The sequence below is a fragment of the Macrobrachium nipponense genome, chromosome 19 (genome assembly GCF_015104395.2).
Source record: "Macrobrachium nipponense isolate FS-2020 chromosome 19, ASM1510439v2, whole genome shotgun sequence".
In the NCBI taxonomy this organism is placed as follows: Eukaryota; Metazoa; Arthropoda; class Malacostraca; order Decapoda; family Palaemonidae; genus Macrobrachium; species Macrobrachium nipponense.
The window spans coordinates 40,379,752-40,404,707 of NC_061088.1; the positions used below are offsets into that span (position 1 = coordinate 40,379,752).

General features: G+C 40.1%; 1 protein-coding gene across 9 annotated transcripts in view; it reads left to right on the forward strand.

The window, feature by feature from the left end:
• The window catches only part of LOC135216603 (uncharacterized), a 465,366-nt gene that overhangs the window by 292,118 nt on the left and 148,292 nt on the right, over nt 1-24,956 (forward strand). For 4 of the 9 annotated variants that reach the window (XM_064251994.1, XM_064252015.1, XM_064252000.1 and 1 more), the window contains exon 8: nt 20,860-23,866. The exons of 2 other annotated variants lie outside the window; for them this stretch is intronic. In XM_064251994.1, coding sequence (XP_064108064.1) covers nt 20,860-21,186 — 327 coding nt within the window. In that variant the 3' untranslated portion in view covers nt 21,187-23,866. 3 more of the 9 variants (XR_010314885.1, XM_064251985.1, XM_064252041.1) reach the window with 3 other exon arrangements.

Below are 24,956 nucleotides of genomic sequence, written 5' to 3' on the forward strand. Positions count from 1 at the left end.
AAAGTTTTATATATGGAAATGTGTGGAATTTCATGCACAATACAACAAAAAACAACCCATGGTTGTAGCTTTTATCAGTTTCGAAATATTTTCATATAAATAACTTTGACTCTACCGAAATGGTCGAAAAACGCAATTGTAAGCTAAAACTCTTATATTCTAGTAATATTCAATCATTTACCTTCATTTTGAAACGACTTGGAAGTCTCTAGCACAATATTCGATTTATGGGTGAATTTATGAAAAAAAAAAAAACATTTTCCTTACGTCCGCGCGGTAACTCTTCCGAAAAAATCAGAAATTTTTTGTGCGATTGTCGAAATGTTTGCACCATTTAAAATTAGCTGTTACATAAAGTTTTATATATGAAAATGTGCGGAATTTCATGTAGAATACAACTAAAAATGATTGAAGGTTGTAGCTTTTCTCTTTTTTCGAAATATTTGCATATAAATCACGATAAATAGAAAAAAAACCACGTTCGGTCAAATTTGACTCTACCGAAATAGCTGAAAAACGCAATTGTAAGCTAAAACTCTTACGGCCTAGTAATATTCCGTAATTTTTCTTCCTTTTGAAACAAATTTGAAGTCTCTAGAACAATATTGTGATTTATGGTGAATTTTTGAAAAATATATTTACCTTCACTCCGCGCGCCGATTCGCGGCCGCAAGTCTCCGAAGTACGTACATCGCATTATCCTAATATTTGCTCCCTTTCATATTAGCCGTTTTATAGAGTTTCATATATCAAAATGTGCGCAAATTCATGAAGAATACAATAAAAAATAATTAAAGGTTGTATCGTTTTCCATCTCCGAAATATGTGCATATAAAAAAAATATATATATAAAAATTTCGACATTCGGTCAAATTTAACTCGTCTGAAATGGTCGAAATCTGCAATTATAATCTAAAACTCTTACAGTATCGTAATATTCAATCATTTGTCTTAATTTTGAAACAAATTGGAAGTGTCGATAACAATATTTAGAATTACGGTGAATTTTTGAAAATAACATTTTTTTTACGTCCGTGCGTTACGAATTCGTAGATCATTTTGTGATAATATTTTTCCGGTGTTGCTTTTATTGTTTTACTATGTATTATATATCAAAATGATTGCAATTTAGTGTACAATACAACGAAAAAAAAGTAACTCGTTAGCTTTGACCGTTTTTTGCACCGTGATTTGAATACAATTATCTATGAATTTTTTTTTTTCGCTACCATATATCGCATTATTTACATATGATAATGATATTATTTTTCATTTCTGATGATTGCATACTAAACTTCAGGCAATGAAAAAAAAATGAGCCAAAAATGAACTCTTAATCTTCAAAACTAAGCGCGCTGTGATTTTTTGAAAAAATTATTTTTTCCGCTTCCGCGCTCACTCCAAACTGGCGCCGGCATACAGGAGAGGTTTTGATTTTTAGGGCTTCGGCGTAAGAGGGTTAAGTTGTGCAACGGTCAGCACCAAGGACTCGATAAGATCATGAAGAAGATTTATTGAGGTCTGAAACACACTGAATCTATAGGAGTTAAAAAAATTGAAATTATTGATAATAAACTTTATATACATATGTAATTGGTGGCATCCATGTTCACGACTCGGTACAATCCCGTTACGCATGTCGGAATATTATGTAACTAAATCACACATAAATCATAAAACATCGCTATGCCTTCATGGAACTCGCTGTCCTCTGGCTTAAATCATCGGTGACTTGCGCATACGACTACATAAATACCTAATCTCATCGCAACTTGTGCAATGCTGTTGTAATGGTTCATTGCAAAAGTTGTCATGGAGTCGATATCAGCTGACATCTTTTTTTGGTGAGCCCAAGCATTGCAACTATAGGAGACTGAACGCCAAACCCAGCCTTTACGAGAATCCCAGTCTGAAATTACCAATGTGTGACCCAGGCATTACTACACCGATAATGTCACATTATAAAGCATAAAGAGGCTTTGAAAAGTGTCCCTATTTTATAAGGATATTTTATAAAAAAAAAATTAATATAACATGTATTGAAAGATGTTTTAAAGTAATTTTGTATACAGTATTCCAGTAGACTGTATGAACTTTATGTCTGCTCACTAGCTGGCGACATAAAGACCTTCTTTACCCACTAATCACGATTTTGTATCTCATCAATAGATTATAAAGACCTGTGTCAAGACCTTCTTTACCCACTTATCACAATCTTTTATCTCATCTAGCTAAGCAGCAAGAATCACATGTATGTTTGTATGTAAAATTTCCTGGCCTTTCTGCCGATATATAATTCATCAATGTATGTCCATTATTTCTTTTGTTATTACCATTTTATTAAGTGCTAAGAAACAAATTCTTGTCTATCTTTGTGTGAATCGCAGGACTTGGGGATCGGGCACTCCGTTTCCGTCCTCACACTGTTATGTATAGCGCGTGCCCAGGTAACAATTACGGGCTGCTCAGTGATCAAGAGCCCGTGCTGACACAAGGTCAGCTTAATAAAAAACAACAACATAATAAATGGGTAGCACCCATTCTGTCTCATTGTGACCTCACACTACCTCTTACAATACAAAATACCTACCTAGCCTAGCCAATGGCACTCAGTCAACCATCAGCAATATGGCTGCATTGGGTGTATGTAGGGTAGTTATTTAACTACAGTGTATATTTAGAAATGAAAAAAGTGTGTAGAATACAGTATGTTATTTAAAACAACTTATTTCATTGTAATTTATGTGTACCTAATGTTTTGTGTAAAAGGGCAAGGTTAGGGTAATAAATGGTGGTCAAGAATGGATTAATCCATTTTCACTTCTTATGGGAAAAATTCATTCAGATCTCAACAAAATCTCATCTCGTCGCTTCTTTTGGAACAAATTAGCATCAAGGTCCGGGGCTCTACTTATGTACATAAAACACTTATGGTTTCTGTGTATGCGTTATATGCATGAATGTTTGTTCATGAACTTTGAATGCCTGCCCATGTGATTTCAGTGTACTAGATACATTTTGTTCCTGGTTTTTAGTTTTACTTTGTGTTCTTTAGCAAGAAATGTTAATAGTAGTTAGTAATCTTTGTATATGTATATAAATCCTTGTGAAGATGCCTGGGTTTCATTGTAATGGACATGTGGACTATACACAAGAAGGGACATAAATTTTAAAGTTTGTAAATAGTTTCAAGTAATGCACATTACGTAATGTTTTTATAATTCCTTGAGCTGTTTCTGTACTATTAAAGAAACATAAATTATTATGTTTTAGAACTCCTCTTTTTAGATGGAATTTGTCTCTCTATTTTGAAAAATGTCTGATAGAGATACTGCTTCAATGGGTAGAGTTCTATCATGGGCACGCTAACCCCATATTATTTTCTAGGGACTTAGATCCCTAATTGAATATCTCCACTTCAAAAGGGATGACACCTGTTCTTGGTCTGTCCCCTCTGTGAATAAATCAACACCTTTGAAGTGGTACAGCTATGCGAAAAACTCACAAATCAGAGGTGCTTACTCCAGAGCTGTATCTTTCTTCCTAAGGACAAGACTAACAAACAGGTATCCAATGCTTGTTTTATGCAAACAAACCTTCAGTCTTAACAATAGGATCCTTTTTAGCGCTTAGCTGGATCTGGTTAAATCACAGATGAAAGCAAGGAATCTTGCGAGATCTGGCAACACGTGTGTATATCAGGTGAAGAGTGGTCAAGGACCACACATCTATGCCACCGCGTCAGCCTGGGCGAGGGTTGTGGTTGACCTCTCTTGGCCTTTACCCAGTTCGTTGCCCGTTTTGCTTGTGTTTTGTGTGTGTGTGTGTGTGTGTGTGTGCTGTTATTATGGCTTCTTCTGTTCCATCTCAGCCTTGTCAACGTATGTGCTCCGGAACTCCAGGTTTTCCATGTTCTCGTTTTTAGGCTTCAGCTGCGACCATTCCCCACGTCACTTGTAGTAGGTGTCGCTCTAACGTTTGTACAATAACAAATCCCTGCACGGAATGCCATGCATGGCCTAGAGAGCAGTGGAGGTTATTTTAATTTTTAGTAAGAGGGAGAAACGTAGGGTTTCTACTCTTCCTTCGTGGGAGGGGTTTTCTTCTCCTCTTCCCAATGATTCGTCTCCTGCTGCTGTAACACCCCATACTAGTGTTGTGCCTTTGTCCCCTTCCTTTTCTTCCATCAATTCGTCGTTGGAAGTATCGGGAGCCCCTCAGGCTGATTTATGTAATGTCGCCCCCTCTTCCTTGGGAGTTGATGCGATTCCCAAGAGGGAGGAGGCTTTTTCATCATTGTCTTTTATTGCAGAGTCATAGGCATCCAAAATGGTGGCACTTTGGGGGACGCTTGGGCTATGGAGTTCACAGTCCTTGGAGGGTTTGCTGACGCACTTCATGGATGCTCGCTACCCCCCCTCCTCCTGGCCTTGTCTTCATGGGTAGCCGAGGTCAGCCATTTTGTATTGCTCCACCAGTGACAATTGCCGCTTCTTCGAGTTAGAGGGAAGCCGTGGCGTCAGCCCCACAAGTGACATCACGGGGTCAGTCATTTTGTATCCACTGCGCTGCCTCGCTCGTCCGTGACATCATCGTTCGCTACTGTGACGTCATCTCTGCCATCCAGTTCACTGCATCTCCCTTCCATGTCGTTGGACCCTTCTCTTGCTGATCCATCTGAGGCTTTATGTCAGGCGGTTCATAAGAGATTGGACTCTGTTTTAGAAGATAAGTTGGCTGCCATGTCAGCTGGGAGGACTGGAAGCAAGTGTGTTGCATTGCCCTTGCCTCCTGCGAAGAGATTGTGTAAGGAGCCAGTGCTGCCTTCCTCTCCCTCTCCCCCATTTCCGCCGTGTCGGTGTATCAACCGTTGGAAGGCTAAGGACTTTGCCCGTTCTTTGTCTCCGAGTGAGGAGCAAAATGCTCATGGTCCTATGAGCGTTGGTGTTGTGGAGAGTGTTAGTGTATCTTCCCCTGTGCAATCTGTAGTGGCTGCTTCGTCCTCTGCATCGAGTCGCAAGCGTGTTGCAACCTCCCTCATTCATGCACATGTTGCAGGTGCTTCCACTTCTCCTTCTCCAGGGCCTATTCATCGCCGTAAGGATCTCAAGGTGCCTGTCAAGAGGTCAAAGGTTGTGAGCGTGGAGTTGGTGCAGTAGGAGTGTTTGCCTGCCCCACTCCCTGGTACTTCCAGGAGTTCGATTCCAAGTGATTCTTATTTTATCTTGAGTGTTCAGGATTCCTCACTGGCCCACGTTTGTACGTCTGCCACGCCCGTGCCCGTTCGCAGCTCTGTTAGAGAGTCATCTGTTGGGAGAGTGCGTAGTGATGTGTCCCTAGTGTTGTGAATGGTTGTCGTGGGAGTTGGCGCTTGAATCCAGCCCAGACAGGTTAGTTAGTGTTTTGGGCTGTTTGGCTGCTGGTTCTTCCATTAATTTAAGTGAGGAAGGCGCTTTGGATAAGCTTACAAACCCTTCTCATCGTCAGTCTCCATTGCTGGAGCAGGAGGAGAGATACACGCAAGAGTTTTTGTTCCTTTACAGAAGTTGTCAACCTCATTCGTGGATTCAACAATTTGGAGAGTAGGACTCAGGTTTGATCGTCTTACACTCCTTCCTGCTTGGAAGCCTTGCTGGGAGCTATGCAGGATCCCAAGTCATCATTTTAACTTCCCTTGTCGGGGGCATGTCCAGTTGGTCTTGCATAAGGTTAATGCCTCTGTTTCAGATTGGGATGGTTTGCTTCGCTCTAGGGGCTCTGCCAAGCTGCTACCCCTGCCTCTCACGAGGCATAGGAAGTACTATGCAACGAACTCTGCTTTTTTGAAGTAGCATCATCTTAACCGGGACGTCATTTGTCTTAAGCCGGGAATGACTTTGGAGCAGGTGAGGTCAGTGGCTCCATCCTTGTCTCCACAGGATGCCTCAGCATTGGAGTCTATGGCAGCCTCCATGTTGCAGACGGTTTCTTGGCTGGATTTCTGGTCTACGGTCATTGCCAAGATAGCTTCTGACAGGTCTCCAGAGGGGTTGGTGAGTGCTTCCTCTTGCCAGTTTGTTGCAGTCCGGAGGCAAGGCGTCTTCGTATATGGCTCACCTCAGTGTTAATTTATGGGCTAACCTTCTCCTGATTAGAAGAGATGCGGCTTTATTCAAAATGGCATTGAGGAATTAAGATCTTTTGGAGTCTCAATTTCTGTTCCCTCGGACTGAGCAGGATGATGTGATAGACTGGCGCTGGGCTGACACAAAGGACAGGTTAGTGCACCAGGATGTGTCTAAGTCAGAGTCTCGTCCTCGGAGACGTCCGGCTCCTCCTCCTCCCCCTGCCCAGCAGCAGTCACAAAGATCGTCGCCTGGTAGGCCATTGAGGAGTTTGGTTTTGGCAGGGCCTCCCCGTTTGTCCCAGCCTAGGTCAGAGAACCAATGCCACTTTCGCTCCCATTCCTTTAAGCCAAGAAGGGGCCCAAGGGGCAGAAGTAAAGGGAGTTGTTGGTAGGTTAGGCGCCTCTCCCTCTCCTGTGCCACGGTTGGGAGGTGCCTGGCAAGCCATTGGGGCAAGTGGCAGAGTTATGGGGTGGGTAAGTGGGTGGTAGATGTCCTTCGGGTGGGGTATCTACTGGCATTCGACTTCTTTCCTCCTCTCTCGGACAAGCCGCAGCTCAGGAGGGCGTATCCTCCTGATTCTCAGTAGTTCTTGGCTCTTTGGGAGGAGTGCAGAAGAATCTGGAAAAAGATGCAATAGAGGAAGTGGTGCTTCTGTCTCTGGGGTTTTACTGTCACATCTTCTTGGTGCTCAAGGCGTCGGGAGGTTGGAGACCTGTAATCGACTTATCCACCTTGAATCACTTCATCAGGAAGACAAGGTTCAAGATGGAGATCTCGCGTTCAGTGTTGGCAGCTGTGAGGGACGGCGACTTCATGCTGTTGATAGACTTGAGGGACGCATACTTCGAGATCCCTATTCATCCGACGTCCAGGAAGTTCCTTCGCTTCTCTCTTGGGGACAAGGTCTTCGAGTTCAAAGTCCTGTGCTTCGGGCTGACCACAGCCCCTCAAGTGTTCACAAGGGTCTTCTCCCTCGTCTCAAGTTGGGCCCATGCTCAAGGGATCCATTTGCTGAGGTACCTCGACGATTGGTTGGTCTTGGCAGGTTCCAGGGAAAAGCTGCTGCAGGACAGAGATCGTCTGCTTCGGTTCTGTCTGGAACTGGGCATCGTGGTCAACCAGGAAAAGTCAAACCTCATACCCAGTCAAAGGATTCTCTACCTGAGCAGCTTCAATGATACGGCAGTTGCAAGAGTTTTCCTGTTGGATCAGAGGTTGGAGAAGTTGTGAGTGGTTCTTCTGGGAGTTTTGTCTTCCCTGGAGAAGCTGGTCTCTCATGGACATCTTCATCTTTGGTCTCTACAATGGAGACTGGGGGAATTCTGGTCTCCGGCATGGAACTCACCCCTGTTAATGGTTCCTCCGTCTCTGGAAGTGAGAGAAGACCTTCGTTGGTGGTAGGACGACCAAAATCTTTTGAAGAGTTTCCCTATGCATTCTCTCCCACTGGACTTCCTTCTGTTTTCAGACACCTCCCTCGCAGGTTGAGGGGCCTCATTTAGGCGGCCTCATTGCCTCAGATGTTTGAAGTTTGGAGGACAAACAACAGCATATCAACGTCTTGGAGTTGAAGGCAGCCTTCCTGTGTCTGAAGGAGTTTCGGGAGAAAGTAGAGAGTATTTCTGCCGTTCTCATGTTGGACAACACCACGATGGTCGCCTATGTGAACAAGTAGGAAGGTCTGGTTTCATGTCAACTTCATGCCTTGATCGTCGAGATTCACCTGTGGGGAGTCAGCAATTCAGTAGTTCTCAGCCAGGTATATCCCAGACAAACGAAATGTGGTCACAGACAGGCTCTTCCAGGTTTGGGGGAGACCCATGCTGGACCTTTTTGCAACTCAGTTCAGCAGGAAACTGGAGATATTCTGTTCAGTGGTTCCAGATCCATTAGCGTTAGCAGAGGACGTGTTCCAACATCCCTGGGACAATGTGAAAGTGTATGCTTTCCCTCTGTTTTGTTTGATCCGTCAAGTTCTGAACAGGCTAATGAGTTCGCAGGATCTCAGGATGACTTTGGTAGCCCCTCTGTAGCCTCAGGCAGAATGGTTTCCAGATCTGCTGTCGTTGTCGGAGGTTCTTAGAGAAATTCCCCCTTGGCAGCATCTCCTGTGTCAGCCACATGCAGAAAGTTTTCACCAGTCAGTAAAATCCCTGTCTCTTCATGGTTGGAGGCTATCAAGTATCTCCTCTGAGCGAGGGGCTTTTCTCAGAGAACAGCAGTGCATATGTCCAGCAGTCTCAGAAGGTCAACCTCTGCAGTTTACCAAGGCAAATGGGCAATCTACTGTGATTGGTGTCGTAAATGGGTTTTTTTCTCCACTCGCAACCTCTATTTAGCGCATAGCAGACTTTTTAACCTTCCTCAGAGATGAGAAACGTTTGTTCGTTTCAGCCAGTAGCAGCTACAGGGCGGCCCTGAGTGTAGTGTTACGCCTTAGAGGTATCGACATTTCCTCGTCCTGGGAACTTTCCTTGCTAATTAAGGGGTTTGAGCAATCGAGTTCTAGGGAGCTCAAGCTTCCGACATGGGATGTTTCCTTGGTTCTGAGAAGCTTCACTAATGGTCCATATGAGCCTTTGCGTCGCTCATCTGACAGGAACTTGATGCTCAAGACGGTTTTCCTCCTGTCCTTGGCATCTTCAAAGAGAGTGGGAGAGCTCCACGGTCTGAGCTATGATGTGAAGTACACCAGGGGTTGGGGGTCGGTGTCCTTCGAATTTGTCCCGGAATTCATGGCCAAGACCCAAAATCCCTCTGTGCACGATGATAGGTTCACTTCTTTTTCCATTCCATCACTGAATGACTTCGTGGGTGGTGATGCTCAAGAGCTTTTGTCGTGTCCTGTCCAGGCCCTGCGATGCTATCTTAAAAGGACACAGCACCTTAGGCCAGGCTGCCGCAGACTTTTTGTTAGCACAGGACGTACAAAGAAAGAGGTGTTGAAGAATACTATCTCTTTTGGATACGGGAGGCCATCAGACAGGGATACTTGACTCTTGATGATTCTGCCACCACGTCTGTGCAGGCTAGAGCGCATGACGTAAGGGGTATTGGTCCCTCTCTGGCTTTCAAAAAGAACTTGGCTGTACATAGAGTGCTAAGCGCTGGTACTTGGTTACGCCAATCCACGTTCACCTCTTTCTATCATAAGGATGTTGCCCACAGATCTGCAGACACGTTTTCCTTGGGTCCTGTGGTGGCTGCCCAACAGGTTCTGTAACTCATCATTGCCCTTAACAGGGCATTTTTGTATCTTACCTAAGATGATTGGGTGGATGAGAGAAAGAGTGAGTTGGCAAGAGGGAGTTGGGAGTGGTAACATAGCCAGGTGTGTTGGTTTGTTATTGGACAGTCAAAGTTTCTCTTTGGTTCCCTATACAATGATTCTCCCATATATCATTGTATGTGGCCCAGTGTCTGGGTGGTTAGATATAAATTTATTTAGCTTCTCACGGGCTTCAGTCCCTCTCCGGAAGTTATTTTTTCTGGAGCTGGACTGGTTGGTAGGCCCCCAGCTGGTTTAGGATGTCTTGTACCTTCCTCCAAGTATAAGTTTATCCTATTGTTAAGACCGAAGGTTTGTTCGCTTATGAACAAATGACAAATTTTTAAGACAATTTGTATTTTTCATAGCTACAAACCTGAGGTCTTATCATTGTACTGCCCACTTCTAGCCGCCCCTCTGTTATTGCCCACCTCTAGCCACCCCGTTGTCTGTAGTCTAGAAGTTAGAACAGGTATGAAAACACTACGGTGTTATTTTTGCTAGTTTTAGTGCCTTTCCCTATCATATCCCCTTCGTGTCTGCAGTCCTTTGTGTAGGAGTTTTGACATTGGGAAACTCAAGGGCACATGAATCTTTTGAAGTTTGTAAGACTTATCAAATCTAGTCCCCATTTACCATAATGTCTAGCATTTTCATAAATCAGTAAGTTCGGACGCCCAGGCCACCCACCCACACAGGATGAAAAAGAGGATGATAAATGGGAAATGTGTTTGAAATTCAGTGACAGCACTCAGAGATCTGTTACTTCTATTGAGGTCCTAAGATTCTCCTTGATGTCAGAAAATTTCAAGAGAGTGGAAGCAATAGGGAGAATGAGAGTGGATCCACTCTTTGCCTAGTAAACAAGTATTGATGATGTATGCAGTACGATCTTTGCGGTTGACTTTCGAATATAAACTCTTGTTATCCAGAGATAGTACCTTTTGCTTTGAAGGCTTCTCTTTCCTATGGCTCCATCTGAAGGATTCTAAGAGTCCTGGTTACTAGCATAGCTCTGGATGTTATAATAGCTCTAGTCAAGGCTTCTAATTGCAACTCCAGACCTCAGAATTGCACAGGTCATGAATCCTGGAGTGAATGGTCATGTAAGCTGTAGTCACATGGGTCCCAGGTTAAGCTGTCAGAGCGGCACTAGTCATGAAAGCTGGAGTAGCTCTTGCAGCTATGGTTGTTGGAGTGAATCTGGTCATGAAGGCTGAAGAAGCTTTATTTGCTAAAGCTTTTTGGTTATGGCTCTGGTCATTGCAATATCTCTCATTCCTTTAGGATGGAAGTGAATGGTGGGAGGCACTTCTTCAAATGCCGCACAGCTTCTCTTAGCTTGGCTTCACTCTTGAATTACTGCCCAAGCATCACCAGAATTGGTTATTGTGTTGATGGCAAACATCTCCTTGGTTCTGGCATTGGTTTGTACATGTACTGTCAGCCAACGAAGAATTGGCGTAGTTTCTTAATTCATTGTTCGTTATGGAAATATTGCCATATGCAGGTGCCAGATTATTTACTTAACAATAAATAACATTTCCTTTCAAAGGCGCTATACTTGAAATTAAATTACACTAGAATTGAAGTAGATTTATTCAACGTATTAAAGATAATTATTTTGCAAAGTAAGGAAAATATATACCGATGGGTCCACGATTTCTAATTTTATTTTCAACTCTAGCTTCGTGACAGCATACCTAAGCATTTTGAAGTTGGCTTTGCTGCCACTCGAATCTTGACTCAACGTATTGTATTGCACTGGGGTGTTGCATTTTGTCTCCTACAGCCAATAAATAATACATCAATGCGTTAACATTCTTTGAAAACGATGTTTAATTAAACTAATTTTGTCCTCTGATCAATGAAATAATTTGCATGACACATTTAGTGGGCCTAAATTGGACTTCTCATTTTCACACATGATTAGCCTAGGTCTATTTTCAGCAGTATACTCTCTCGGATACGTAATATGAATGAATATTTAAATCTACAATATATATATATATATATATAATATATTATATATATATATATATTAATCTTATTTATTTTATTATTCCCGTTATTCTTGTTTTATTAACCATGTTTGCCTTTCTTCTTATGCTTTTCATAATTGTTTAACATAATTTACTCAGAACAAGCTATTCAAAGTCAAAAAGCAATCATAAAAAATCAAACGAATAATTCAGTCATTTATTTTTTTATCGAATTCCTTGCATATCACCCCGTTTCATTTGGACATGTTAGAGAGCTGTGGGAGTCAAAACTGACGAATACATTAAGAAAGGCTTACTTTCATTAAAGCTTTCTTAGGTTGATCTTTCTGTAGCTATTCATTTCTTCTAAATAGAAATTAATTAAAATTATTTTAACATGTATGGCTAGACCTACTACCATAAACATACTATAACTAGCTGAAAGAGTCTATTTCATATGTTTTTTTTTCTTTTTTCAAGAAAACCCTACTGCTTTAATCAAGGGTTTCTCTTTGATGGCTGCAGCAATCATACAAGGTGTAACACGAGTGTATGCACATATTTTGGGGAATGAAAGATAAAGTTTCTTTGAACAGAAAAGGTGCAGGGAATTTTAAAATAAACATTATCATTAGTGATTCATTCACGCGATGGAGTTCGTAGCGAGAAGTCGGATCGAGTCGCCTGAGATGTAGAAGAGAGCGGAGGTGGCGTATAGGAGTAATGGAGGGATTAGGCCGATGTTAATAAAGTATCTCCCAATAAAATGTATTCTTTAGGTTTTGAAGAAAAAAAATGCATGCATCATTGAAACTGTTTCCCTCCCTATCCGTGGTATTCACTGGCCACCGATAAAAAACAAAACAAAAAGAGTAAGCCTAACTGAATCTCTCGTCCATCAAAGATAAGTTTGCTTATTCATTAGGCTTATTCATTAGACAACTATCAAAGATTTCAAGTGTATATTTAAAAATCACTTCCTCCCCATCTAAAGTATTCATCAGACACCAGTCATAAGCGTAGAGCTAGTCATGATTCCTGGTTCAGCAATATCGTGACGAGGCACTAGAATTCAAAATTCACAAATGAATGTTGCTCAGCAACATTTACACTACTGTATTGTCTTGTTCTCTTGTGGTGCTTAGAGGTATTCCACCTCTAGGCCCATGTTCTAAACCTTGCCGTACTTTAAACAATTTGATTCATCTATGTATGATTCTCTCCTGTTTATTAAGCTATCTTGATATCTCTCCAAGGAACTTGCACCGAATGCAGTGCAATAATTGTCTCTCGCTCATCAAGGGATGTTTCTTAGACCGATAAATGACACATTGACATTAGATTCCCGTGCATATAACGACATCAAAAGCAATAGAGTGAGGTTGCATGGTTCACACTGTTAGGTTATCGTTTTTTTTTTCTTTTTGTTTTTAAATTTGATAGCATTTTGTGAGATTCCAATGTTTTATGTAAAATCTAACAAATGAAATAGTTCAACTAACTTCAACTTAATATTGAAATGATAATGTAAGGACTACGTTTATGCGATACTAATAGGTGTCTCCTATCTTTATGGTAATGTATATCAGTGGCTGTAATATGACGTTTTTTATCACTTCGTTTCGTTCACATCAATTTTACTACATGGAAAATAGTTTTACACAATAACATAACATAATGTTCTAAAGATATCAGTGACTGTTTTTAACGTCATTGCATATGATTTCTTCCATCTTTGAAAAGAAAAATAGATAAATAAGGCATGAATCGTGCGTCAGGCAGGAGAACGAAAAATTATGAAACTCTGCCACCAAGTTTTGGCCGACAATACATACTGCTTGGATGGGTGGAGGTAGAGGGTCCAATTGTAATCTCTGCTCTTGTGTAAGCAACATAGGCTATAGGACTGGCAGCAAAAGGACTTGGACCAGCTGTATGTGGCAACTCAGCCAAGACAAAAGCAGAAGCAGCCCTTCTAGCTGATGCTTGCTTTGAAGAAGGTAGATCTTTAACAAATATCAGGCAAGGCCTCTTAGTGAAAAGGTGCTCTTTGGAAGCCTCTTTTTAGCACTAAAAGATCATGAGCAATTAATCCAGATAACATATGCTGTATTTAACCCTTAAACGCCTAAGCGGTATATTAAAAATTGTCTCCCGTGTGCCGGGGGGTCTCGGAGTGAGCGCGGAAGCGGAAAAAATATTGTTTTCAAAAAATCACAGTGCGCTTAGTTTTCAAGATTAAGAGTTCATTTTTGGCTCCTTTTTTTGTCATTGCCTGAAGTTTAGTATGCAACCATCAGAAATGAAAAAAATTATCATTATCATATAAAAATAATGCTATATATGATAGTGCGAAAACGAAATTTCATATATAATTGTATTCAAATCGTGCTATGCGCAAAACGGTTAAAGCTAACGAGTTAATTTTTTTTGTAATGTACACTAAATTGCGATCATTTTGGTATATAACACATTGTAAAACGATAAAAGCAACACAGAGAAAATATCACAAAATGATGCATGAATTCTTAACGCGTGGACATAAAAAAATTTTTTTCATAAATTCACCATAAATCTAAATATTGTCCTAGAGACTTCCAATTTCTTTCAAAATGAAGACAAATGATTGAATATTACTATACTGTAAGAGTTTTAGCTTAAAATTGCAGTTTTCGACCATATCTGACGAGTTAAAGTTGACTGAATGTCGAATTTTTTATATATATTTTCTTTATATGCAAATATTTCGAAAATGAGAAAAGCTACAACCTTCAAATATTTTTAGTTGTATTCTACATACAATTGCGCACATTTTCATATATAAAACTTTATAAAACGCCTGATATGAAAGGGAGCAAATAGTAGGAGAATGCGACGTACGCATTTCGGAGATTTGTGGCGGAGAATCGGCGCGCGGAGGGAAGGAAAAAGTTTTTTCAAAAAATCACCATAAATCTAAATATTGTGCTAAAGACTTTGAATTTGTTTCAAGATGAAGATAAATGACTGAATATTACTAGACTGTAAGTATTTTAGCTTACAATTGCGTTTTTTGACCATTTCGGTTGAGTCAAAGTTGGCCGAACGTAGTTTTTTTTCTAGTTATTGTAATTTATATGCATTTTTTTCAAAAATGAGAAAAGCTACAACCTTCAAATATTTTTTGTTGTATTTTACATGAAATTGCTCACATTTTCATATATGAAACTCTATGAAACGCCTAATATGAAAGGGAGCAAATATTAAGAGAATGCGACGTACGCATTTCGGTGATTTGCGACGGAGAATCAGCGCGCGGAGGGAAGGAAAAAGTTTTTTTCACAAATTCACCATAAATCTAAATATTGTGCTAGAGACTTCGAATTTGTTTCAAAATGAAGATAAATGACTGAATATTACTAGACTGTAAGAGTTTTTGCTTACAATAGCGTTTTTTTACCATTTCGGTTGAGTCAAATTTGACCGAATGTAGTTTTTTTTCTATTTATCGTGATTTATATGCAATTATTTCAAAAATGAGAAAAGCTACAACCTTCAAATATTTTATTGTTGTATTCTACATGAAATTGCGCACATTTTCATTTATAAAACTCTATGAAACGCCTAATATGAAAGAAAACAAATATTAGGAGAATGCGACGTACGCATTTTGGAGATTTGCGGCGGAGAAGGAAGGAAAAAGATTTTTTCACAAATTCACCATAAATCTAAATATTGTGCTAGAGACTTCGAATTTGTTTCAAAATGAAGATAAATGACTGAATATTACTAGACTGTAAGAGTTTTTGCTTACAATTGCGTTTTTTGACCATTTCGGTTGAGTCAATGTTGGCCGAACGTAGTTTTTTTTCTAGTTATTGTGATTTATATGCAAATATTTCAAAAATGAGAAAAGCTATAACCTTCAAATATTTTATTGTTGTATTCTACATGAAATTGCGCACATTTTCATATATAAAACTCTATGAAACGCTTAATATGAAAGGGAGCAAATATTAGGAGAATGCGATGTACGCATTTTGGAGATTTGCGGCGGAGAATCGGCGCGCGGAGGGAAGGAAAAAGTTTTTTTCACAAATTCACCATAAATCTAAATATTGTGCTAGAGACTTCAAATTTGTTTCAAAATGAAGATAAATGATTAAAATTTACTAGAGTGTTATGTAATTTGCTTACCCCAAAAAAACATAAATATATAATTAATAATATATATATAATATAAATATTATATATATATAATATAATTATATATATTATATATTATATATATAATATATAATATATATATTATATAATTATATATATGTATGTATATATGTATTATATTTATCTATTACTTCATTATTCGATTCTGCTACGAATACATAAATAAAAGGAATGCAGGTGAAACTTTTCTTTTTGCATAAAATGAAATAAAATATATCATGCATCAATAGATACGGATATATAAAAACTTGTAATAAATATAAAAGTAAATATAAAAAAAAATTCAGAATACTCACTCGTAATCCTGACTCTTCGTACTACTCTTGTTTTCTCCCTCCTCCATTGAAGAGTCTTGCATTTTTTTCTTCTCGACATGACGAGGTACAGGTGGAGGAGGGAGACGCGCGCCCTTACTGCTGATGGGCCCGGCGGCCCCGTGCGCCCTCCGCTGTCGGTTGATTAGGCACACTCCAATAAAAGACTGCATTGTGGTATTTACGGTCACTCTCCTCAATCCTGCAAAGAGCTACTTTGCAGGTGCGACAGAAGAACCGGGTGTCTCTCCTTCTGCCATTCATATGGCACACCCGGCACCGTTTCTGCCTGCGCCCTTCTAGGGCCTCCAGTGTGTGATCCCCTGGCTGCAGCCGACACACAGGGTCCACTACCCGACGAGAAGCGGTGCGGGCGGGGCCGGCACCAGGGGCGTCATCAGCAGGGGCGGCGGCAGCAGGGACGTCGGCAGCAGGGGCGGCGGCAGGAGGGAGGGCAGCAGCTGCAGCAGCGGTTGGAGCAGGTTGACCGAAGTTGGCCCTCCTAATATCTGCCCTTTCCTCTAGGGGAAGATCTGCAGCTCAGGGCAGGGGGCCAGTGATTGATGGAAGGCCACTCATCGGGATTGAAGTTGATGAGGGCATTCCCGGCTACCTCTAGGAACTGTATGTGGGACAACCTCTGGAGATCGTCACCGTGGAACCCACAGTAGAGTATGTAGGCATTTTGGAGGGCCAACTGAAGAATGTATTTGAGGAGCTTCTGTGTCCACCTCCTGGTTCTCCTGGCAAAGGGATAATACTGGATGAGTTGATCAAAGAGATCAACTCCTCCCATGTGCCTATTGTAGTGCCCAATGACGGTTTGCCGCTCGACATGAAACTGCTCAAACACAACTCGGCCCTGTCGACGTGTCTTCTTCCGCTGTACGATCTCTTCTTGGATGGGTTCATGACTTGTCGTAATCATGGGGACGAGTCGGACCCCCTTCCAACAGATGACAAAGACAGCTCCCTTCCGCCGCCACTCTGTCTCTCCTCTTGCCAGATGTTGCGGATGGCTAGCGAATCTCTTGAGGGCATTCGGGGCCCCACGCACCAACCGAAGGGTACCACTGACGTGCACTCCTGCTTCATACAGTTCCTGGGCCAGGGATACCGAGTTATAATAATTATCCATAAACAGATGGTATCCCTGGTTATGGCAACGATACACAAGACTGAAAACAGTGTCACGCAGCGTGGAGAAGACCCCGGAATACACCGAGAAATCCACGACGTATCCAGTGTTATACTTTGTAATAAAAAAAAATTTCACTCCATATTTCTTCGGATTCTTGGGGTTATACACTTTAATACTTAGACGTCCTATGTAAGGCATCATCCCCTCATCCAAAGAAAGGTTCTTTCCAGGAACCATGAGAATTCTACACCGTTCACGAATGTATACCAACACTGGGCGGATTAGGAGGAAGCGATCGCGGTTATTCCAGGGTATGGCACTTTGGTTGAAGGCGTTGAAATACCTGTCCAACGCCAGGAAAATATCACTGGCCATAACGCCAGGCACATTGGGCGTACTTAAAAAAAATTCCGCCTCCAATATTGCCTGACGTCAGCAGCAGGCATCATACCAAAATAAATGTGGAGCCCCAAAAACTACGCCATGTTTGTGAGGTTGCAGCCCCGCCAGTGATACGACAATGTTGTGCATAGTTCATAACGGCAGTACCGAGCATAGTCCACCGTCTCTGCTACCAGGTACTCCAGCAATTCCAGCGTAAGGAAGAAGCTGGATGAACCCCAGAGCAGTGAGAGGAACAGGTACGGTGAGCCCAGGTGTTGCCGTGAATGGGTGCTTGTTAGGTGGGGTGGGGTCCTCCGTCCACCCCTCGTCGCTCTCGAACGACCGACCTTCACCTTGGCTGACGCGACGAGCCGACCTTCTACGTGCCCGTGCGCGAGCGTAGGCACGATTTCACACACAACCCCCCCCCCCCACTGGCCCATATCCCTCACTTAGGCCCCCGCTTTCTGTATCATCATCGGCGACAAAACTAGACCCTATATCCTCATCCTCCCCCTCCTCAGATTCTCCCTCATAAGCGCTAAAACCAGTAAATTCGAGCTCACTTCCAGGATGTGAGCCTCAAACGGACATTGGGGGCAAATATTCGTCATCACTGACATCGGGACTGATGTCCTCATCACTAGATGACCAACCGCCATCAAAATAAGGACTTGCGACATACTCCCGATCAAGCTCCGATAAGTACTCCTCTATGTCCCTTGGTTGGAGGCCTCCCAAATTCCTACGAATGCCCCTAAGGACGCCCCGATGCTTTCTAGGGGTTACTAAAGGCACACGAGACACACGTTGTGATCCTAGAGCACTTCCATCCACACGTGGCCGCACAGAACGGCGTTGAGGTACCAGGTCATCCTGGGTGCTTGGTCCTTCGCCAGCATCCAAGTCCAAAATACGCCTTACACGATCCCTTGCGACGGGTAAAACGCGCCTTTCACGGTCCATATGTCGTTGAGACATCTCTATGTACGTCCTGTACCTCCACAAATATTCAAAGTCTCGCACAAGTTCAGGAAAACTCGATTGCAACAAAAGATCGCTCTTGGACGACGCGACGCTGATGCTGACTGATGCGAGAAGGAGGCATTTCGCGCATGCGCACCTGGGTCACGCTTCTAAACAAAACAACACCTTGATCCGTGAGCTCCCAGCATCCCCCAAGGCGCGTGATTCAAAAGTTTTTGGCTGTTAGGCCTATAAGTTATTTTTCCGCCAATTTAAAAAAAAAACTTTTGTATGTCGATGTGAATTACGTCCAGTCGGCACCCGACAGACAATTTATCTCGTCGTAAAATACGTCCAATAGGCGTTTAAGGGTTAAAACACCTAATATTCAAATACTATAAAGAAACCTTGTCCTACTAACACAATATTTAGATAGTAATGAAAATTAGAGAACCCTATTCATTAATTATTGTCTTACTAACTACTGTGTAAGATAGAAACACAATCATTAATAAGCTACTGTCACTGAAAGTGATTCAGTATTCCAAACCAAATTATAGTAACAAATTACAGTATGTATAGGTGAGTGTAAGGAAAGAGGTAAAATTTAACTGTTATGTAGTGCAGAGTTGCTATTCAGTAGCAACCTAATTGGGAAATATAATAAGCAAGATCTTAAGTTAGCACTGAAGCAAACAAAAGCAATATTTTAAGAAAGTTAGCACTGAAGCAAAGAAAAGCAATATTTTAAGAAAATATCAACTATACTACTGTTTTTTGCCAGCTAGCACTGGCTAACACCAAAATGATCAGAACTTACCAAATATGTATACGCAAGGACTGCAATAGTTGCAAACCTAACCAGCAGCATAAGAGCACTAGTTCCATTCTTTCTTCTAACAGAAAGACCACAATTGATAGGGAAAACCCATTTAAACCAAGTACACCTTTCTGAAAAATCAAAGTTTCACCTAACTCTGTGAGTGGAATATACGTACTACATGAATCTCAGATAAAATGAATCAAATGTGGAAAGGGTAAAGATAATCCTTGAAAATGCATTAACAATTGGCAAAACCTCTGGGGATTTCATTAATAGTTAAAGCCATGTGATGGCTCTCAGACCAGGGAAATTTCTTTTCTCATGTTTCGAAAGTAAATCTCTTTATACCCTGTCTCTCTTTCATTATTGTTTCAACTTCTTTCATATTTTCTCAGCTTTCTCTCTTCTTTTTTTTCGCTGTCCAACTTATCTAACTACTACTGAGTTCGACTGTAGGGTTTTCTGCGTGTTGGACTCCTTAATTCCTTTTACTGCATTCTATCTATATTGCTTCCCTTCATCTTACTGTCTAACCTCTCAAACACTGCTTTTCATGGTCTTGATTATTGAGAAATGATACTGATGTTGGGATCAGAGTTTATTTTCAAAGCTAATTGTGGGAGCTGTGGTGGTATCTTAACCATCCAATAATGTTTGGTATTCAATGCGCATAGCTGGCGTCTCTCTCTCTCTCTCTCTCTCTCTCTCTCTCTCTCTCTCTCTCTCTCTCTCTCTCTCTCTCTGATGGCCAAGTCTAGTAGGGGACTGGTGTTGTCTTCTCACTTCCGTTCATAATTGGTATTCTTCAAGGTTCTTTGAAGCACATCGAAGTACAAGAATAATATACTCTGTCTAAGTATTTTACAAGTCAAGACTCATTGTAGCGATATGAGCTCTTTGAAGGATTCTTGATTAGATGGGAGATCGAATGAGAATGAATCCAGTACTCAATTTGACCTCAGGATAAAAGTGACATACGTACAAACTAACACACACACATGACTTTTGAGGTCATGAGAAAGAATAGTGATCAAGACTTGATCTAGATTCTCATGGGAGTTTGGTCGCGTAGACCCAGCGAACTGATGAGACACCTGTTTTTAAGAAACATGATGATTCAGTATTTGCAACACATCCTGAGTGGACACGTTAATTTTGGGAGTTCTTTCCTCCTTGACTTATTATACAGAGCATAACGATAATTTTACAATGGAAATAAGATGTATTTCCATTTTGTATGTAATTCTATTACAAATGTAGGTATAAATTTGATTAGGTTATTGTTAAACAGATTATAGCAATTCTTTTCAAGCAAGAATGTTACAAAACTTTTAAAATACAGTATTGGATGAAAATTAACCCATCCTAATCAGGGATAAATATCTGACAGTGGTGAAACTTTGCAAAATATGTTAATACTCATTGCAAAATATGTACTTTTGATGAAAATGCATGGAAAATGTGCCTGTGTTACAGACTCACTTGTTTAGGGGAACAGTATGTATAATAAGTATAGCTTATGCATCCATGCTGAAATAATCTTAAAACTAAAGGACATAAAAGGAAAATAAAGTTTGGGTCTTTGCCAAGTATGTCAATATAAACAAAACATAATGTCTTGTCCAAGATTAAATATGGTGTTCCTTGAGCTTTTTTGTTTTGTTCTAGGTGCAGCTCATGTTAAGGGCAGTAGCTGGAATGATATCCTTACCTAGCAAAGTAGCAATGGAGAATGATACAAGGTTAGACTTTGAGGGTCGTCTCTTGAATGGTCTTCCTCAACGGCATTTTCACAGAATGGGACGTTTTCATTGGTCGTATAGTGACTCTCTGGCTGAGATTGCTGGTTTGCCAGGTATTTCAACGGCTGTCAAGAGTCTTTTTGATGAGGTTCATAGGAGGAGACGTCTTGAGTTGATGACATTTAGAAAAGCTCAATATACTTTAATTAGTTCTGAAAAATTTGATGTATTAGGCAGCAGTTATAAGAAATAGCAAACTGTTGATTCCATTACTATAATACTGCTTTATTACATTTATTGCTGAACACATATCAAAGGTGGCATTATGAAAGAATTAAGATTATCTTACCTTTTGTGGTGTTGCTAAATCAAGTTAGTTTGTGTATCAAATAAGCCATTGTAATTGGGTCATTATATGGCATGTACAGTAAGGCATTTTTAACAGTGATTCTTGCTGCTTGTATAGATAATAACAACACTAGTTGTTATTTATTTCTACCCCCAGCTGCAATGCTTTTTTCCATTTCTCATTCATTCCTTCTGGGCTTCTCCCACATAGCACCAACTTCCGTTATACTTTACGAAGCTCCAGTTTTCCCTTGCTTAAAGAAAGATAAGGTGATTCAGCAGTCAAGTGAAATTATTTTGAAAGTCCAGTGTTAGGTGCATCATAATTGAGGCTCAGTATTTTGCAAGAAACATTTTTTCCTTTGTTATGGAAGAGATAGTTTTATACCAATGAAGATATGTAGCTGATGTTCTTAGCAAGACCTTCGTCAGTGAATGAATAATGGCGATGTTAGTTAACCTAAAAATTAAAGAAATCCAACAGCCTACTATATCTTAGTTGATTTAGAGAACTCTTCTTACCAATGAATTTTTAGGGTTTATTTAAAATTCTGTCTCCATAGATTCATCAAATGGTGACTAGAGTGGCAATGACCTTTGATTAACAGACGAGAATATGTTGATGGATGATCCAGAATAAGAGAAAATGAAGAATCAAGTTATAAGAGTCAACATATAACTTCTCTTTGATATTTCTTTCTGCCTTTTACTTTAAAGGAATTCCAGTTTGTCTTCCCTCACATAGCTGTCACACTTCTCGTTTACCTTCCTCCTTGTTCCATCATTTGATCTAAAACAAATCCTTTAGGCAATCCTTATGATTCTAGAAGTGTGATTCAGTGTTCTTGTTAAACCACAGTACTAGTTGATAAGTTATAGAAATATTTGAAAAAAAAAAACAAAAAACTGAAGCTAAGATCAATGTACATAGAGGAACTAAATGGTAAGGTGTACACAATCTTCCTTGGATAGTAAAGTACAGTTGTATATGGCTGTCAGTTGTGAGTGAGTGCATTAAAAGCTGGCATGTTTTAAAACTTGAGAGCATTGTTTAATGCTTCTCAGAGTCTACCTACACAGTTTTATCAAAGTATTATTTGTCTTCCTTTACTATCATTAATCTTTATTCACCATTGCCTCCTCAAATAGGAGTATGCATGTTCCCTAAAGTATGAGTAAGAAACTAGACAATTTAATAGTAAGGCAACGTTAGGACATTAAGGTAAGAACTGAACTAAAGAAAATCACAAGAATTGTTTGCATGGGAGCATTAGAACACCAATCAAGAGCACAGTGAAGCCTTTGAAAAATAAAATTATCAACTGATGAAAAGAGTGGTGTGCTTCAGTAACATCACTTTGATGGCCTCTTGAAGCTTGAAATTTTAGAAATTGTAGTTTTGACCATATGAAACTCCTTAGCCAGATCAGTGGCTTGGACGCAACTTTCAAGTCTTGCTATGAGTTTCTTGGAAACGCTTGTCATTTTTCTGTCTGTGTCCTTTCGGTTTGTTGTCATCCTCTAACCTCATTAGGCCCCATGATAATTTATTTCTTGTATAATCACCAAAAAAAAAATCAAAGAAACATGAGATAGTTTAGAAGAGTTGTACACTGACTGCAAGCTTCAGGTAAATTTCTCACTTCCCTTTTGTTTCAGCTGGGCATCGCACACACATGAACATAATCTCAAACATGCTTTAACACCTTTGTGATTTACATATACAGTAGTATCTGTATTCTTAAAGATGCTTTCTTGAATGACCTGGTAAGTTTTGAGGCACATGCACCAAAAATTTCTTATAATACAATAAAAGATAAGATAGTGCATTTTTCCCATTAGTACAGCTTGGGTAGCTGAGTAGCACTGCCTGAACTTCCCACAACAGTGGTCCTGCATACACCCCACTCACGACTTGATAGATTTCTATAGACAACAAAGGCTGATAGAGGCTTGGACATCAATCGCATGTGCATGTTTGGTCCCTAGTACGTTGCATCTGCTCATGAGCCTCCTTAAACCTTTAAACTATCTTGGGAAGTTGGTTTATTGTCTTATTCAGATTTTAAAGGGTTTGCTGGCTGAGCCCTTTTCTTAATATTTTTGTAAAAAGGTCAGCTTTCATCTGTTTCCTGTCCCCCTCCCCATGTTGGATTTCATAGCTAATGGCATTGCCTTTTCAAAGCTTAGATATACATGTGATAGATATAATTGTTTGCATCCCTAAGGTTCACAGTTATCAAAAACGTTAGCCCTCTTTGGTTATTGAAATCTTAGTTGGTGCAAGAAAATAATTTTTCACACTTGAATCTTGTAATTTTACATACTGATTTTAAGAACACATCTCAGCAAGAAATAGATGCATTTTCATGTTCTTTGGATTATGAGTTAATGTATGATTATATTAAAATAATTTCCTTTGTGTGTCATTCCATGTTGTTATTCATTCTGCTGTAAACCTTAAATATAGTACAGGCAGCCCCCGGATTTAAGGCGTTTGCCTCATGTCGCTGTTAACCTGCTTTAAAACGCTGTAACAAGGAGTGCTGTTGCTATTTATTCCCATTGTAATTATGATGATTCCGGTTAAGGGGATTTTCAGCTTACAGCACCCTGCCGGGAACAGAACCCCCGCCATAACCCGAGGACTGCCTGTAAAGGCTACAGGAATGCCATCAAAGCTTAAGGTAATGAGATCTTTCGTGTTGAAATAACTTGAAAATACTTGATACCTTTAGCTTTTATTTCATCACTGTAGCCTGGTGTATATAGTCATTGGCTAATAAGTGACATGCATTATAATTTTCATAATATCATGACGCCTGAAATGGATTGATATCAATCCATACAGCAGAATATTGTGATAAATTATCTAATATTTAAATCTTTCTCTTTCATGTGAACTAAACTTCATCCATATGTTTGTTCTAACTAGCATGATATCTAATGCTTCTTGTATTAACTGGCTACCTTATGATCATTGTCATTTGATTTTTAAATAAAGTGTACTTCCAAAAATTAGGAGAAGTACAGTCCTCATGTACTGTGCATGGAAAGTCTATTTATGGAAACAGTATGTACATTTTTTATGGTGCAGTTAATGATGTTGCCCTTAACATTAGTGTTTGCCAGTATTTTAAAACTTTTGGGCTTCGTGAAACAAGTAGAAATAGTGAAAACTCCAAGGCTTTTGTGCAGTCTCAACTGTCATCATATTCCTGGTGTTCACTGTGTTGTCTTTTCTTTGTGTAACCTTTAGTAACCCTTTTTATTTTTTATCCATTATGCTTTCTTACAGAAACTTTGAATAAATTTTATCAATCTCTATTATTTCTCTAATTAAATTCCATTAGAAAATGGCTTAGGAGGCTCTTGAATGTCTTGGATCAGTAGTAGTTTTTCATGCAAATTTTACGTAACCTTGAATATTGTCATCTTATTCTGTCAGCACTAAAGTTACTTTACAAATTATTTTAAAGATTGTTGTATTCAAAGACTATCCATTTAATTTTTCTTTTTTTGTTGTACTGTTTTGGAGAGTGTAGTACAGTATAACAAGTAAGCTAAGTTAGTAAAAAGAATAACTAAGCACATTAGACGTAAGCTAAATACCCTACTCTGCAGTCAAGCTTTATAAAGGTCACTGCCGTGACAGCTGACATAGCACTGTTGTAG